The following is a 14,953-nucleotide window of genomic DNA, read 5'->3' on the forward strand; positions in this document are numbered from 1 at the left end:
TCTTCACTGATGTGTTGCTTTATAGTTTTCTAGTCATTTTACAAACATACTGTAAGCACACAAGTATAGCTCGTGTAGGACACCGTAAGTGTTAAAGCACACGTTATGACTCAATGAATGAGCATAAATGCCGAGGTGATTGAAGGAGTTCATTTTGAACTGAGCACCGCTGCCTCACTGAGGGGAAGGAGAAGTGAGGGGATCGACTTGTACGCAAGAATTACGGTCCCAGACACCGGTGAGACTTCAGGGTCTGACGATGGAGTATTCCAATACCTACATAAAAAAAAAAAACAATGTCCTTGATTGATTGATTAATTGTGTTATGACAAATTTCATTAACTGAACTGGGGAGTAGTTTAATCTGGAGAATTATGACAATGAATTTATGATGGGACACCAGTTGCTAGCTGGAATTTATTAACTGAGTTCAAAATTGGTTTCCTTTGGAGACTTCACAAACTACTTGTTGTAAATCTTGAGCTAAGGTGTCAGAATGTAAAATGAGATATTGCAAATATCTGCCTGTCTGCATTGTCCATTTTGATTAAATTTGGATGCTGCTGTCCTTGATAACACTGTTGTCTGTGTTTCTTGGTTGTTTGTATATAATATATATAGATGTATACTGTACTGTATATACTGTGCATTTAATATTTTATATTTTTTACTGCTATTTTATTGCTTTTTATTATTCTATTATTATCTTATTGCTTCCTGTATGCTGCTGTAGCGAAAAAATGTCCCCTTGGGGATTAATAAAGTAACTACCTAACCTAACCTAACCCCTAACCTAACCTAACCTAACCTAACCTATCAGTAAAAAAGTCAACAAATAAAAACAAAAACCAGAACAAGTTGCTACCGGATAAGTAGTCCTATAAAATAGGAACTTGAAATTAAAGTATCGCATTCATTCATTCAAATATTCATTCGTTCGTTCATTTATTTTATTGAAGAACTGAGCAGGTCGTTCACCACACCGGCCGCCAGGGGGCAGCAGCGGGCACGCGGTGCGTCTCACCCACCGGAAATGGAGACACAGGGCGAGTGACGCCTTCCCCACCGGCTCCGTCTCTTTGTCCATCCACCTCCTGCCGAAGACACATCCGACAACACCATGGCGAACGTGGTCGACACCAAACTATACGACATTCTCGGAGTGTCTCCGTCCGCATCTGAGAACGAGCTGAAGAAGGTGAATGGAGGAGAAAAGCGGAGTCGCGTCGTCTCGTGTCACGTTTTCTGCTCCGACTTTAAAACGTTTTTACCTCAAACCGGAAACGGTCGCTGCGCGAGGCGACTTCACGCTAGCCGTGCTTTAAGCTAGCTCGCTAAACCGGCCCGTTAAAACCGGCCGAGCTGTGACGTTTACCGGGCCGGTCGAAGTCTCCGGTTAGTCGGTACGTTGTTTGTCGCCTCTTAACGGAAACGGCGACGGCGGGTGACGTCGACCGAGAGAGCGAGGTTCGGTCGAAGCGCCGACCTCAGGTGTTCGTGACGTCACGAGGTAGCCGAGCGACGTCACGGAAACGTCGTTGAACTACGACGTCACGGAAACGTCGTTGAACTCCGACGTCACCGACCAACATGACGGTTGACCGTAAACCGGTTTTGCGTTTGAACGTTGTTTTTTTTTTTCCCGCCTGACTAACGACCGTAGAAACCTCTTGTTAGTCAGCTCGTTAAACTGGGACAACCAAGTAAAACGTCCTTTATTTATTTATTTATGTATTTCTTCCTCCTCGGTTACCTGGACGACGCGGATGTAACACGCGGTTACCTGGACGACACGCAGGCGTTAGCGAGATGCGCTAGTTAGCACAGGCACGCTCACCGACGCGACATTTTGAACAGCCTCGTTTCTGGACTGAAGAGTCTTTCTGGTTTAATGTGTTCAGAAACGAGGACGGTTCGTCTTCTCGTTGGAAACATGTGAAGTTTCCTGTTACCGGCGGGAACACCTGGCTCCGGCTGGGAGGCACGTGCGGTTGCGTAAACACGAGATGAGCCTCCGTCGCGTTTCAGTCGGAGGCCGATGAGCGTTTCCCGGAAACAACCAAACATATTTCTGTTGTCCTGGCTGGTAAACCTCTTTGTTTGTTTGCTGACAGGCTTACCGGAAACTGGCGAAAGAATATCACCCTGACAAGAACCCAAATTCTGGTGACAAGGTAGGAGCTTCCTGATCACCTCCTCTGGTTGGACCTCCTGCGGTTTCTAGTTCACGTTCAGTAATCACATGTGAAGATAATTACATTGTTAGAGAGAGATGTGATTACGACAAACGTTTTAAAGAAGTGTTGGTGGTGGTCACTGGAAACGAAGACAAGTCACCTCCATACCTGTTTCACTAACTACTTTTAAAGGGTTTGCAGCAGGAGTCAGTGTACTGTGTGGTACAAATATATATGTAAGCCATGTTTTATATTGTTGCTGTGGATTGTGGTTCAGTTTAGAAACGGCTATTGTTAAAACCAAATACCAAGTATTTTATGTAATAAAGTAATAACTGGATGTATTTTCTGTAATCCTGTCCGGAAGTACTTCCACTTAGTTGGACTTTTCTTCTGCAGTTAGCCGGTAATGGTCTCTAACAGGATTTAATTGGTTTTTGAATGTGCCGTTGCATTTCCTCCGCCCCCCACAGTATCACCCAGACCTCCCACAGCTCTGCATCATATTGTCATTAGCTTCTAATGTAGCGTTGCTGGAATATTAGTTGAAATGCAAAGAATTAAAGGCCTCTCCTCCATCACCCCCGTATGGCAGAGTGTCATTTTCTCAGCAGGAGATCACATTGTTAGCAACAGCAAAATGGAAACTTCAGAGACTTGTGCCCGGAGGCGGTGCAAACATAATTTAGGAAAATAGTTTGTGCGACTTAGCGCAGCATTTCCACAGTCAGTGAGGTGGTCACATAACTCATGATGGATTTTTGTTGATGCCGGAGAGGTGCTGGTTCAACTTTGCAGTGATGTTTTACATTTTAATCTTTGGCATCCTGTTAAATTGCATCAGTTTGATTTTAGTTCCAGACTCAACAAAGTAATGGAAATATGTCTTAATGCTGAACACTACAGTGAAATTAATAACTGGTTTAAATTCAGGAAGCGTAATCTCGTAACACGAGTGCTTTTGCTGATTGTTAACATTGGACTTTTCAGAAATCCACTTCTGTGAAACCATTTTCCAAATTGACTTGCCTCACTAGTTTTTAGCCTTTGACCAGAAGGATGTTGAGCGACGGGGCCACGTGATCACATGTGGAATTAACCTTTACTGAAGAATATTGCAACTTTAAGCACAATTTGTCCGACATGTCATCACTCTCACCACAGCAGAGTTGAAAGGTTAATGGAAATCTCTCCAGGTCCTGAGTGTCTTTCACAGGAAATGAATGCTGTCTCTTTTCCCACATGAGCCTGATGTGATAAGTGGTCCATTTTGTAGTCACTACTTCAGTTCTCTTACAGATGTTTCCATTTTTTAGGTCAGGTTGAAGCTGCTTTGTGTGCACCTTGTAATTAGTTTGCTCTTCATTTGATGTGCTGTTCAGACAGTTAGAATTGCATCCAATACATTTTTCTGTCTTTGTTGTCTGTCCTTTTGAAATACAGTTCAAAGAAATCAGCTTTGCCTATGAGGTGCTAACTAACCCTGAAAAGAAGGAGCTTTATGATCGCTATGGGGAACAAGGCTTGCGGGAAGGAGGCGGGGGTGGCCCCGGGATGGACGACATCTTCTCCCACATCTTCGGCGGTGGACTCTTTGGCTTCATGGGTGGACAGGGGAGTCGCTCCAGGAACGGAGGACGGAGGAGAGGAGAGGACATGGTCCATCCACTCAAGTAAGAGCAAGCTTGCACACTCGTATATCGTAAAATGGATTTCTTCTGTGGCCCGAATTAGTCCAAATGTCAGTGGCCTTCAGTACCAGCACTATATATATATATATAAAACACTCCCACGTCTTCTGTCACTCACGGTATTCAAATATCACACTTTCTTCTACAGGGTGTCACTGGACGACCTTTATAATGGGAAAACAACTAAACTACAACTTAGCAAGAATGTACTGTGTAGCACTTGTAATGGGTAAGTAGTATAACCAGCATGTAGTCCACAACGATGTCGCTAAATTGTTTGTTTGCAGTGTTTAGTTAATCCTGTTTTATTTCCTTCATTTCTACTAACAATAAATCCATAACTGTGATTGTGAATGCAGGCAGGGAGGCAAAACTGGTGCTGTACAGAAATGTACAGCATGTAGGGGGCGCGGCATGCGCATCATGATCAGACAGCTGGCTCCAGGGATGGTCCAACAGATGCAGTCAGTGTGTACTGATTGTAACGGAGAAGGTGAGGGCGCCCGTGATCTCGACCATGACTAAGCATTTCTGCCGTGCGTGATCGAGGCTGAGCCGGCACAGATCGCTCACCTTTTTATTCCCGACCCTCTCCAGGTGAAGTTATCAGCGAGAAAGACCGCTGTAAAAAGTGTGAGGGCAAGAAAGTGGTGAAGGAGGTGAAGATCCTGGAGGTACACGTGGACAAAGGCATGAAGCACGGCCAGAAAATCACCTTTGGAGGGGAAGCTGACCAGGCGCCCGGCGTCGAGCCCGGCGATATAGTCCTCGTCCTGCAGGAAAAAGAGAACGAGGTAGGTGCGGCCGTCTCCAAATACTGCAGACATCATCTTGTCCTCTGTAACAGGGGAGAGTTATACTTTATTTTTTAAATATTGGTTCAGATTTAGGACGGTTTTTCCTCTTTGCAGTTTTATGTATTAGCTACTCATCATTTTCTGCCCAGAAAAGATGACCTTACTTCAAATCTTTCCACACCTGAACACTAGATTACTTTGAGGTTGTGTTTTGTGGATTGTGCGACGTAGCTCAGGTAAAATGTTCCTAAATAAAGATGTGCTCCCACCAGTGAATGATACTCATCTGTTCTCACCACAGTCTCTGCTATCCGCTGCTCGTTACTCTTGCATTGTGCTTTGATATAGTCTATTATTTTTATTTTTTTTCTCTTCCAGTCCAGTTTATACAGTTTAACACGTGTTCATGGCCTGTTTTAGATTTAGAAAGGCCAAATGAATCCTACTGGAATCTCTGGTCTTAGCGTTGTGTTTCCTTGGAGAAGCATTTGAAATCCTCTACAATTTAGGAAGCGGTCAAGTGAGAGCTTCAAAGTTTTCAGACAGTGCACCTATCATGCATGTATGCTTACTCAGGTAAACCAGCCCCGATAAATGTAGCAGGTATGTGACTTGTTGTGCTTCTCTGCCTTTAGCCCATCCCTTCTCACTGGATTTCTTACCTCCATGGATGAATTGACAGTTTCTGTATCAGCAGGGTAAAGAATGTGATACTGTTGTTCATTGGCCGTATGGAGCCTCGTGCTTTGCTGTATTTCATCAACATATCGAGGATTAACAGTAAACTCAGAGGTCATTGTACTGTGCTTTAAGTCCTGTGTGGCCTTCCATGTGTTAAATACATTGAGTGCATACTGGTTTTCCACTTACAATATTATTATTATTATTGTTATAAATGAGCTTTCCAGGTTTGAAAAACATAGTTTGTGTGTCAGGGTTTTGGAGTTAAGTGAGCAGTTTGTCTCAGCAGGTGCTTCAGACCTTTCAGCTGATGACCAGATGGTCTTGACAGCACCGTGCTGTCAGAGATGTACAGACTTGGTACGTGGCGTTATGAGTGGATACCTTCCAGGATAAATACCGGCCTACATATAATGGAAAAATTCTCCTGATTTCAGATATAATACAAGTTTAAAGAACTTCTATCTATGATCTTTTTATTGTTGGTCCAGGCACTCTCTCGTACATAAAGGATGTGTTTACGTTTTGCGTTTTCACAGCACACAAGTCAAACCAGCACCTGATCATTAGAGGCTCAGCATGTCCTGCACAGTTACGGCAGATTCTAACTTTAAGGTTCGCTGTTCTTTATTGTCACTAAAAACAAAAAAGTTCATGTCAGATCTGACCAACACATCTTCTCTGACACCTGCACATGTCCTCATATCGTGTTTACATGATGATCACTGGATGATTAAAGCGCTTTGTTGAAGACATTTGCTTAGAGGTGCTGAAACGTACCAGTGCATTAAGTTGTGGTTGCCTCGGTAACCAGTAAATCCACTTGGGCTTTGTCTTTGAGTAATTGGGCTGTCATTGAGTCACGAGAAGGATATTGATCTGAAAGATCTTTGTTTGTGATAATTACAGAATCTTCAATCACAAAGACTCATAACTATTAAGTTTAGTCTTTTTATTTAATGTGTATATTCAGAAAACACATTAGAGAATGAAAATATTCATCGTTTTTTCTGTTTATTTGGTCATTTGTTTATGCTCTGTCGTCGTTTGCCCTCTTGTTCCTTTGATAGGATTTTATTTCTTTTGTTTGTATTCTTGTATTCTTTATGTGCTCCTAGACCTGCTATATATGATTTTGACGGAGCTGGATGTTACAGATATGCCACTATGACCAAAGGTGGAAAGTCAGCTGAGTAATACAATAGTAGGTGTGTTAACAGGCTGGTTCATTTGCCTTTCAGTAAGATAAGTTACAAAAATGTTTTTGATTTGACTACAAAAGCAAATGAGACCTCTGTGGAGTTACTGGTTCAACAGGAATCTGTGAAAGAAATGTTTGAATTTGTGCCTCATTTCATTGTGATTTCAGTGCTTGCCACAGATCTTGTGTGGTATGTCGGTAGTTGTAATAATACCATATTTGGAAATCCCCAAAATCAGAACTTCAATATAGTCATATATGTGGGCTCCATTTTTATTTACACTGACAGAGATGTGTTTAGTTGTGATCTGACTCATTAGTTCAGTGTTTCAGTCAGCTTCCTCTTCCCCATCTCTGTTCTGACTTTATCATTTTCCAAATTCCTGTCGCTACGGGAAACGACCACCGAGCGGTAATTTGCATGCTGAAAATGAGAAGTTTTGACAGGATTCATGCTTGTAAAGATAAACATGTAATATGTTTACAACATTTTGTATGTTTGCCCACCAGTTATGGAAAGAGTTTGTCAAACACGGCCCGTCATCTGTAGAGAGACAGACGTGGTTCTGTGGTGGTGGTGGTGGAGGAGCAGGTGAAAACCCTGCAGGGTGCTTTTACAGGGATTTCGACCTTTTAATGCCAGGACTCACTTCCCCAACACTTATCAACGGAAAGTCACCGTCGTGCACCCCTCGACCACGGTGACCGGTTGAAGTCATTCTAAAGGAGCCAGAGCATTTTTGTTGCGTTATGTAAGAGTTCGTCCGGTTTGGTCCACTCGGTTTAATCTGCAGTGATTTCTGACAGCTCGTGTGACGTGTTTTACTGCCGCGGAGGAAACTAATTCATGACGGCTGACAAACAAGTTCAAGACCACCAGTTGGCCGCAGAAATGAATCGGTGATGCTCGTCGTCACAGACGAAGAGCGCATTAAGCTTTCAGGGAAAATGGCTGACTGCTTGAAGAGCTCGACAGGACAGAGTGAGTCTGTGACTGATAGACAAACGTGTGGCCATATTTCACGCTTCAGAGAGAGAGAGAGAGAGAAAAAAAAAAAAAAAAAAAAAAAAAAAAAAAAAAAAAAAAAAAAAAAAAAAAAAAAAAAAAAAAAAAAAAAACAAAGAGCGCTGCGTCCTCTTTGGTTTAATGGTCTTTCAGGGAAACTTTCCCAACAACAGGAGTGTAAAAGTGTTTCTCGTCCTTCTGTCAAAAGCAGGTGTTGGAAAAGCTGTTTGTCTTATAATCGGGATCGATTTTGGTGGTTTGAACAGATCCACTTCATGCATGAACCAAAAGGAGGATTCGTTTCTCATTGCTCGTTTGTACTTGTCGGCTAAAGATATATTTACGGCATTTTTGGGGAATTTCATGCACCGCGTTAAATAACATCTGCTCATTGTGACACTTTGTTTTCATTGTAAAGCACTTAGTAACTTTGTTTTTTATTTGTAGGCATTCAAAGAGGACATTTGAGCCAAGAGTTTTGGTGAAACTTTAACGTTTATATCATTCTAACCGAGTTGTTTTCTCTCACTCTCCAGACATTCAGGCGAGAAGGCAATGACCTCTTCATCAACCACAAGATCGGGCTGGTGGAGGCGCTCTGCGGCTTCCAGTTCATGGTGAAACACTTGGACGGAAGACAGATCGTCGTGAAGTATCCGGCTGGCAAAGTCATTGAACCAGGTGAACATCCTTCTCACTTCTGATCTCATCCGTCAAACTCACCTGGAACGTTGTGTTTTATTGAGAAAAGATCTTTGAGGTGAACACAGATCAGCGCTGTGCTGCTGAAGTTGATCGTACTCAGAATGCTTACTCACAAAGGTTCTAGCTTTGTATTGGCTTAATGTCTCTGTCCAAAGGCCGCAAAGACATGATGGACAGCTGGGCTGGAGACGGGACTCGTCAACGTCCTCGGCGACAGTTCTGGAAATCCTTTCAGGAGACGTTTCGTAGAAGCGAACTGACTGAACCTCATTTTGAAACTCTGCATGGTTTTCAGGCTCGGTGCGGGTGGTGCGAGGAGAAGGGATGCCACAGTACCGAAACCCTTTTGAGAAGGGAGATCTGTACGTGAAGTTTGACGTCCAGTTCCCCGACAACAACTGGATCAGCCCCGAGAAACTCGCAGTACGTTTCCTTTTATTTACACGCTCTCACCTTCTGCTGTCCCGTAGCTTTTCTAGGGAAGTTACAAACATTTAGAAAAGCTGCTGAGCACAGCTTTCAGCTTATGAGTGTTGTTTCTGCTGTCGCCTGTGTATTTGTCATGTCTTATGAAATTAGATTGAGAAATCAGCGCAATAAAGTTCAGTCGTACTTACCAACCTGAGTACAATCCTCTCCTCTGTCGGCTTCACACGTGCACATAAAGGAGGAAAGACCGTGTGCAGGTCACGATCACAAAACAATCCAGCTTTAGTGTCTCGGGGCTCATCGAGAGTGTAAAATGAGTTTTATTACACCGCTGAGGAAACGCATCACTTTCTGGAGTAAAAGTCAGGTGACGGGTGACTTCAGATGTGTTGTGTAAAGGTCGAACCTTCAGCCTCTGAGGACTCGTCTCTACCAGCTGACTGCAGCTCTGAAGGACATGAAGTCCTCGTGACGGTTCAGGACTGTTGTCGTTCACTCAGTTTTGTCTTTTTTTAATTGCAAAATGGATGTTGTGATGTTCTCGTTACGACACGGACCAAAACAAGCGGTCATGAATATAAAACCGTGACTGGTACCACTGTAGCTGAGGGAAAGGATTAAGTTGTCATTACCAAGTCGTCCTGAACACATTCACCTTTGGATTAAAAGTGATATTGATATCGTTAACTGGAATAAGTCGTAAACTTCCTAAGACTCCCTCATGTTCATGACGGGTGTCGTCCAATATTATAACAATTTGTATTTTAGTTTGTCAGATTGGAAATCATAAGCAGTTCTATATTTGACACTTTTCCTGTATTATTGTTTTTGCAGTGTTGATATCCAAAGGTAACTATTTCTGTGGTATTTTGCTGTAGTTATAATTAAATCCAGGAAGGGATTCAGAGCTGTCCTGGCTGTAAATAGGTAACCTGGTGTTATTGAAGGGGGTGCAGGGACTCACCGAGTCGTCTCCCTGAAGGTGTCTCACTCTGACACCAGCACGTGGGTGGAGAACGTGATGAGGCTGCCTGTTCCGGCTGCAGAGTGACGCGTGCTTTTCACCCGCAGGAGCTGGAGGACATGTTGCCGTCGCGATCGGAGCCGCCCATCATCACCGGGGACACGGAGGAGGTGGACCTGCAGGACTACGACGTCAGCCAGAGCTCGACATCAGGCGGCCGCAGGGAGGCGTACAACGACAGCTCCGACGAAGAGGGGGGCCACCACGGGCCGGGGGTGCAGTGTGCCCACCAGTAAATTCCTCCTGTCTGACACGCACGCACACACACACACACACACACACACACCACCCATAGTCTACCTGGAGAGAAAATGTATGAGCCGTAGAGTAAACAAGGCAGAAAAGGCCTGGAAGCTCCTCAGACACAGATCCAACATATTGATTCATCTGCAATCGTAGATTAACGTCATTAACTTGTGTGTGGATCGTTCAGATCTTCGTCTGAGGGGCTCACCCTCGGGCGTTCGTAGACCTCAACCACATGTAGACACTTTAAACAGCAGGTAGACGTCATATAAAGTATTTAATATGTATGAAAACAAGCGGTCGCCCCAGTGAGCACCGGGCCGCGTAGGACTGTGATCTGGTGCTGAGGTGAAGCCCCTCCTCCTCCTCCTCCTCCTCCTCCTCCGTCACCCCTGTTAAAAGTCCGGCCCGCTCCAGATCAGTCAACAGAAGGAATGTTTCTCGTTTGCTGAGTGTGTGACTTTCATTTTGGTTTCCTAGTATTTACATTAATTTAAAAACTAACCAATGTGCATACAGAGACAAAACGTGCATTTCCTCCTGTATTCATGGACTCATCACTCGGCGCCATTTGTAGGATTTGTTTCTGATTTTTACAGCTTTATTTTTTCTTTGTAGGTTTTTATTGTTTTTTTTCCCCCTTTTTCTTTTCATTTTATTTCCAACAGAAAACGTGTTCTTGTGTATATCATTGAAGTGGTTGTTGGTAAGCTTCATCAGCTGCTGTATTCCAAGCTGTGTGATTTTTAAAAAATAAAAGTGAAATGAGAATAACCTATAGTCTGTATCCGTGCTGAGACCATGCGCATGTCTAAAGCTTTGGTTCCCGCACTTCTCAAACATCAAATAAAGCGGCACACTTCTAAAGAAATGTCTATGAAGTTGTTGAATAAATTGTTGAAATATCATTTGAAGTGTGTTGAATTGTTTGTTCTTTATTCTCGAGAATATTTATGAAAAAAAAAAACCTCATTGTTGTAGATGTGAATAGATTTCAGCTGCTGACGTTGTGCCGTTGTCCAAAAACAAGAGTTGAATAGAAATTTGTTTGAAGCATGTGGGAACAAAAACAAAGTAATCTGTTCTTTGTAGAGCCGCGACCGAGGTCATCCAGCTCCTGTTGACCAAATCTCCTTCCTAGAAGGTCATGCAGATTAACTGATTAATTCAATGTTTCCAATCGTTGCAGCTTAACGTTAAAACTATTAAATAGTCTGTATCCATCAAAACTACCACCTCCGCAACAACACTTAGAAAAACCATCTAACCTTCAGCGTGGTCACATGTTGCCCCCAGCGCTGGTCTCTGATTGGTCCGCGCTTCAGAGCGGCTGTTCAAACATTACCGACAGGGTTTCCAGACTTTAAAGATCAAACACCGTCCTCCACTCAACTAGTGAGGGTCTACATTCGTTTGATAACTTGAAAATTGCATTTTTTTTAAAAATTGATTGTATGCAAAAATGTGAAGATGTTCACAAAGTGCTGCCTCCAAAACATGAGAATTTATCATTTTAAAATGTAGTTTGACTTTTTTGTCAAGAGCCACATGCTGCCAGCTGACTGGACTGAAGAAGGACACTCATGGGTTTGACCCCATCAACATGGTGTGAGGTTGTGGGAAACATTTTACAGAGTGTTTGCCAGTAAGCGACGCTGATGTGAATGAATCGAGCTCCATCTTTGAGCACGTTATCCATATCCATGTATTTCATAACACATCCAAAGTGTTGACTGATATTGATAAGAGCCAGACAGGAAACACCAACGCTGTGAACGTATTCTACATTTAAATATCAATGTATTCTGTCAATTGGCTGACTGAACCATCTTGTATGGTTGGAGGAATCTACTCAAAACACTAAAACCATTTAATGAATGCACATCACAGGGAAGGAAAACTTTGAACTGTAAAAATAAAATGACTTAATGCAGATAGTGGTTATAATAACAAGTCAATGTGTTGAATGATGAATTCTACTGAAAAGTGTCCAGTTAATGGAAACGTGTGATTTATGACACCTCAGGTTTTTACAGCATTTAATGCTCATGCTCGTTTGTCTGTGAACACTTTCGGCTGTTTATTCTTTTAGAGACAGGTAATAACAGAAAAAGTCAAGAAATACAATGAAAAGAAAAACATATATACATATGTTAATAAATGGATTGATTTGATACATGAAAAAATAACAATAATAGTAGTAATAATATTACATAATCAGATTTAATATTACGTATTCTTGATCCTGACCTATGACATCACAGCGCCGGCTGCTGACTGATGACATCACAGAATGTTTCCTTTGACTTTAGAACAACAGCTGCTGGAGGTTCAGAAAAAACCCCAAAAAGAAATCCAGGATGCAGAAATCCTTCACAATGTTTAAATGTTCTGCAGGGATCCAACCTGAATCAGACTTTAGACTTTTACACCCTGAATTATATCAAAGTCCCCCCCCCTCAATGTCTCCTACCCTGAGCTCCCCCACCAACCCACCTCACCCCCCACCCCCAACTCCTAAACCAAACTCCCTTGTATGTTTTAGTATTTCCTGTTTTTGCCTTTTCTTACATGTCTTATATTGTATGTCTTATCTGTCTTGTTTGTTTGTCTCATCCTGTCCAAAAATCTAATAGTATGTCAGCTTTTTCTACTGCAGTCCGGCCACTGGATCACCGGCTCCGTCCATCACATGTTACAACAGTTCTCCTCCACATGTCCACTGCTGTTTGTCCCTCAGACATGAGCAGAAGACACTGCATTAGCTGCTAGAGCCAACTGTCCCAGGACAGACCCCAACACACCTGATCAGGTCAGACTCCAGACGATGATTCCTCTTTAACAGTGTGGGATGTAGCCTGCAGTTATTTGCTAAGATTAGGAAGTAAGGCCTCTCTCTGCCTAAAATGACCGTCCTGGTCCACAGAGTGTGGAGTATGAAGGAGAGTTTAGTTTCTCACATCCACTCATCATGTCAGACCAAGGTGAGTGGAGGCGTTGTCATGGGCCCTGAAGAAATACCATTCGTTATATGTGGTTTCTGAATAATCCAATAAAAGAAACAAAAAGAGAACAAAGGATCAGTCGAAGGATGTTTTACTAACTATTACTTATCCTGCTGTGATCTTACTCCAGGAGCCACTGGACAATAAGGTGATTACAAGTCTCTGACTGCATATACTTTTCCTGTTTAGCTGTATACTCACTAATTCAATCATTTAATAACCATTAAAAGGTGAGTATAGGATAGAAATTCACCAGCAAAAGTACTGCATATTGCCTTTGTAGCCAGATAATGTATGATAATATATATATGTCTTTTTTTTTTTTAAATTTTATCTTTGTAACAATAAATTCCTTTTCCCAACTTTGTATAAAGAAATAAACTAATGTACAATAACCTATGATATCAAAACAATGTTATACAAACTATCGTTAACTGGCTACATGCTGCATGCTATGCAATTTGTAAATTTGTAAAGAGCAGGTCGGGAACACGCCGGGATGTTTTCATTCATTATTACTTCATTATTTTCTGGTCGGAGCTTTTTCACTTAACATTCATGAACCTTATTAACATTTATCTGTCTTTACTCTTATATCGTACCTAAGCTGTTGCTCCTTATTATTATGTTATTATTTTCTGTGGCGATGTGAGCCTCCATATGAAAAAGAAATAGTTGCCATTGACGTGTCCTGCTCACTCTTCATAAAGCTATTTTTCCACTAGTGCACACACCGGCGCCGTGGCTTAGTTGGTTAAAGCGCCTGTCTAGTAAACAGGAGATCCTGGGTTCGAATCCCAGCGGTGCCTTTTCTTCACCGAAGTCTTCGCTATCACTTTTCTTCCTGTTAATCGTGTTCAACACTGACTTAACTTTTCTTTTTCATCTTAAAGGTGAAACAGGCACATTACATTTAGCTGACGCTTTCATCCAAAGCGACTTACAATAAGTGCATTTCAACCATGAGGGTACAAAACCCAGAACAACAGGAATCAAGAAAATACAATTTCTTCAAGAAAGCCAAACTACAAAGTTCTATCAGTAAGTGTCATTTTAAGTTCTACTAAAGTTCTACTGTTCAAGGTGAAGTCTGAAGAGGTGTGTTTTTAGTTTGTGGCAGAAGATGTACAGAGTTTCTGCTGTCCTGATGTCGGTGGGGAGCTCATTCACCATTTAGGAGACAGGACAGCAAACAGTCGTGATTTTGTAGAGAGTTTATCTCAGTGAGGAGCAACAAGCTGATTGGTGGAAACAGAGCGGAGTGAACGGGCTGGGGTGTAGGGTTGGACCATGTCCTGGATGTAGACTGGACCTGATCTGTTCACAGCACGGTACGCAAGTACCAATGTTTGGAAACGGATGTGGGCGGCTACTGGTAACCAGTGAAGGGAGCGGAGGAGGAGGAGGAGGAGGAGGAGGAGGAGGAGGAGGAGGAAGAGGAAGAAGAGGAGGAGGAGCGTGAGTGAATTTAGGAGGTTAAAGACCAGTCGAGCTGCTGCATTCTGGATGAGCTGCAGAGGTCGGATGGTGCAAACAGGTAGACCTGCCAGGAGGGAGTTACAGTAGTCCAGATGTGAGATGACCAGAACCTGGACCAGAACCTGGACCAGAACCTGCACCTCCTTCTGAGTGAGAAGAGGACGTATTCTCCTGATGTTGTGCCGTTGCAGTAAGAGAGAGTTGCTGCTACCTGTGTTTCAGATCGGGGAAAAGAGAGGATCAGTTGGGTGTCATCAGCATAGCAGAGGTAGGAAAAGACATGTGAGTGAATGACAGAGCCGAGAGAGTTGGTGTACAGAGAGAAGAGGAGGGGACCCAGGACGGAGCCTTGAGGGACACCAGTAGTGAGAGGACAAGGTTCAGACACAGATCCTCTCCAAGTTACCCGGTGGGTGAGGTCGTTGAGGTAGGATGAGAACAGGGAGAGAGCAGAGCCTGAGACACCGAGGTCCTGAAGGAGGACAGAAGGATCTGGTCAAATACAGCAGAAG

The 14,953-nt window shown here is 42.9% G+C and overlaps 1 protein-coding gene and 1 non-coding gene across 2 annotated transcripts; both read left to right on the plus strand.

Moving 5' to 3' along the window:
- Positions 1–1,112: 1,112 nt before the first annotated feature.
- On the plus strand, positions 1,113–10,865 carry dnaja2a (DnaJ heat shock protein family (Hsp40) member A2a). Its single transcript, XM_069690289.1, has 9 exons — positions 1,113–1,198; positions 2,115–2,174; positions 3,621–3,850; positions 4,017–4,097; positions 4,228–4,361; positions 4,466–4,662; positions 8,090–8,234; positions 8,554–8,681; positions 9,759–10,865. The coding sequence occupies exons 1-9, from the start codon at positions 1,121–1,123 to the stop codon at positions 9,945–9,947; spliced, it is 1,242 nt and encodes a 413-aa protein (XP_069546390.1). The 5' UTR covers positions 1,113–1,120; the 3' UTR covers positions 9,948–10,865.
- Positions 10,866–13,697: 2,832 nt separating this feature from the next.
- Positions 13,698–13,771, plus strand: trnat-agu (transfer RNA threonine (anticodon AGU)). Its single transcript has one exon. It is a non-coding gene; the product is annotated as a tRNA-Thr (tRNA).
- Positions 13,772–14,953: the final 1,182 nt, after the last annotated feature.

Source organism: Brachyistius frenatus, unplaced genomic scaffold (genome assembly GCF_029030835.1).
Source record: "Brachyistius frenatus isolate BFR_SWC_R1_liver_20210118 unplaced genomic scaffold, ASM2903083v1 Contig_9, whole genome shotgun sequence".
NCBI classification, from domain to species: Eukaryota; Metazoa; Chordata; class Actinopteri; family Embiotocidae; genus Brachyistius; species Brachyistius frenatus.

Coding starts and splice junctions, on each gene's coding strand:
- dnaja2a (XM_069690289.1), top strand. CDS start 1,121: ATGGCGAACGTGGTCGACACCAAACTATACGACATTCTCGGAGTGTCT. Junction 1,199..2,114: donor CTGAGAACGAGCTGAAGAAG/GTGAATGGAGGA, acceptor GTTTGCTGACAG/GCTTACCGGAAACTGGCGAA. Junction 8,235..8,553: donor TGGCAAAGTCATTGAACCAG/GTGAACATCCTT, acceptor CATGGTTTTCAG/GCTCGGTGCGGGTGGTGCGA.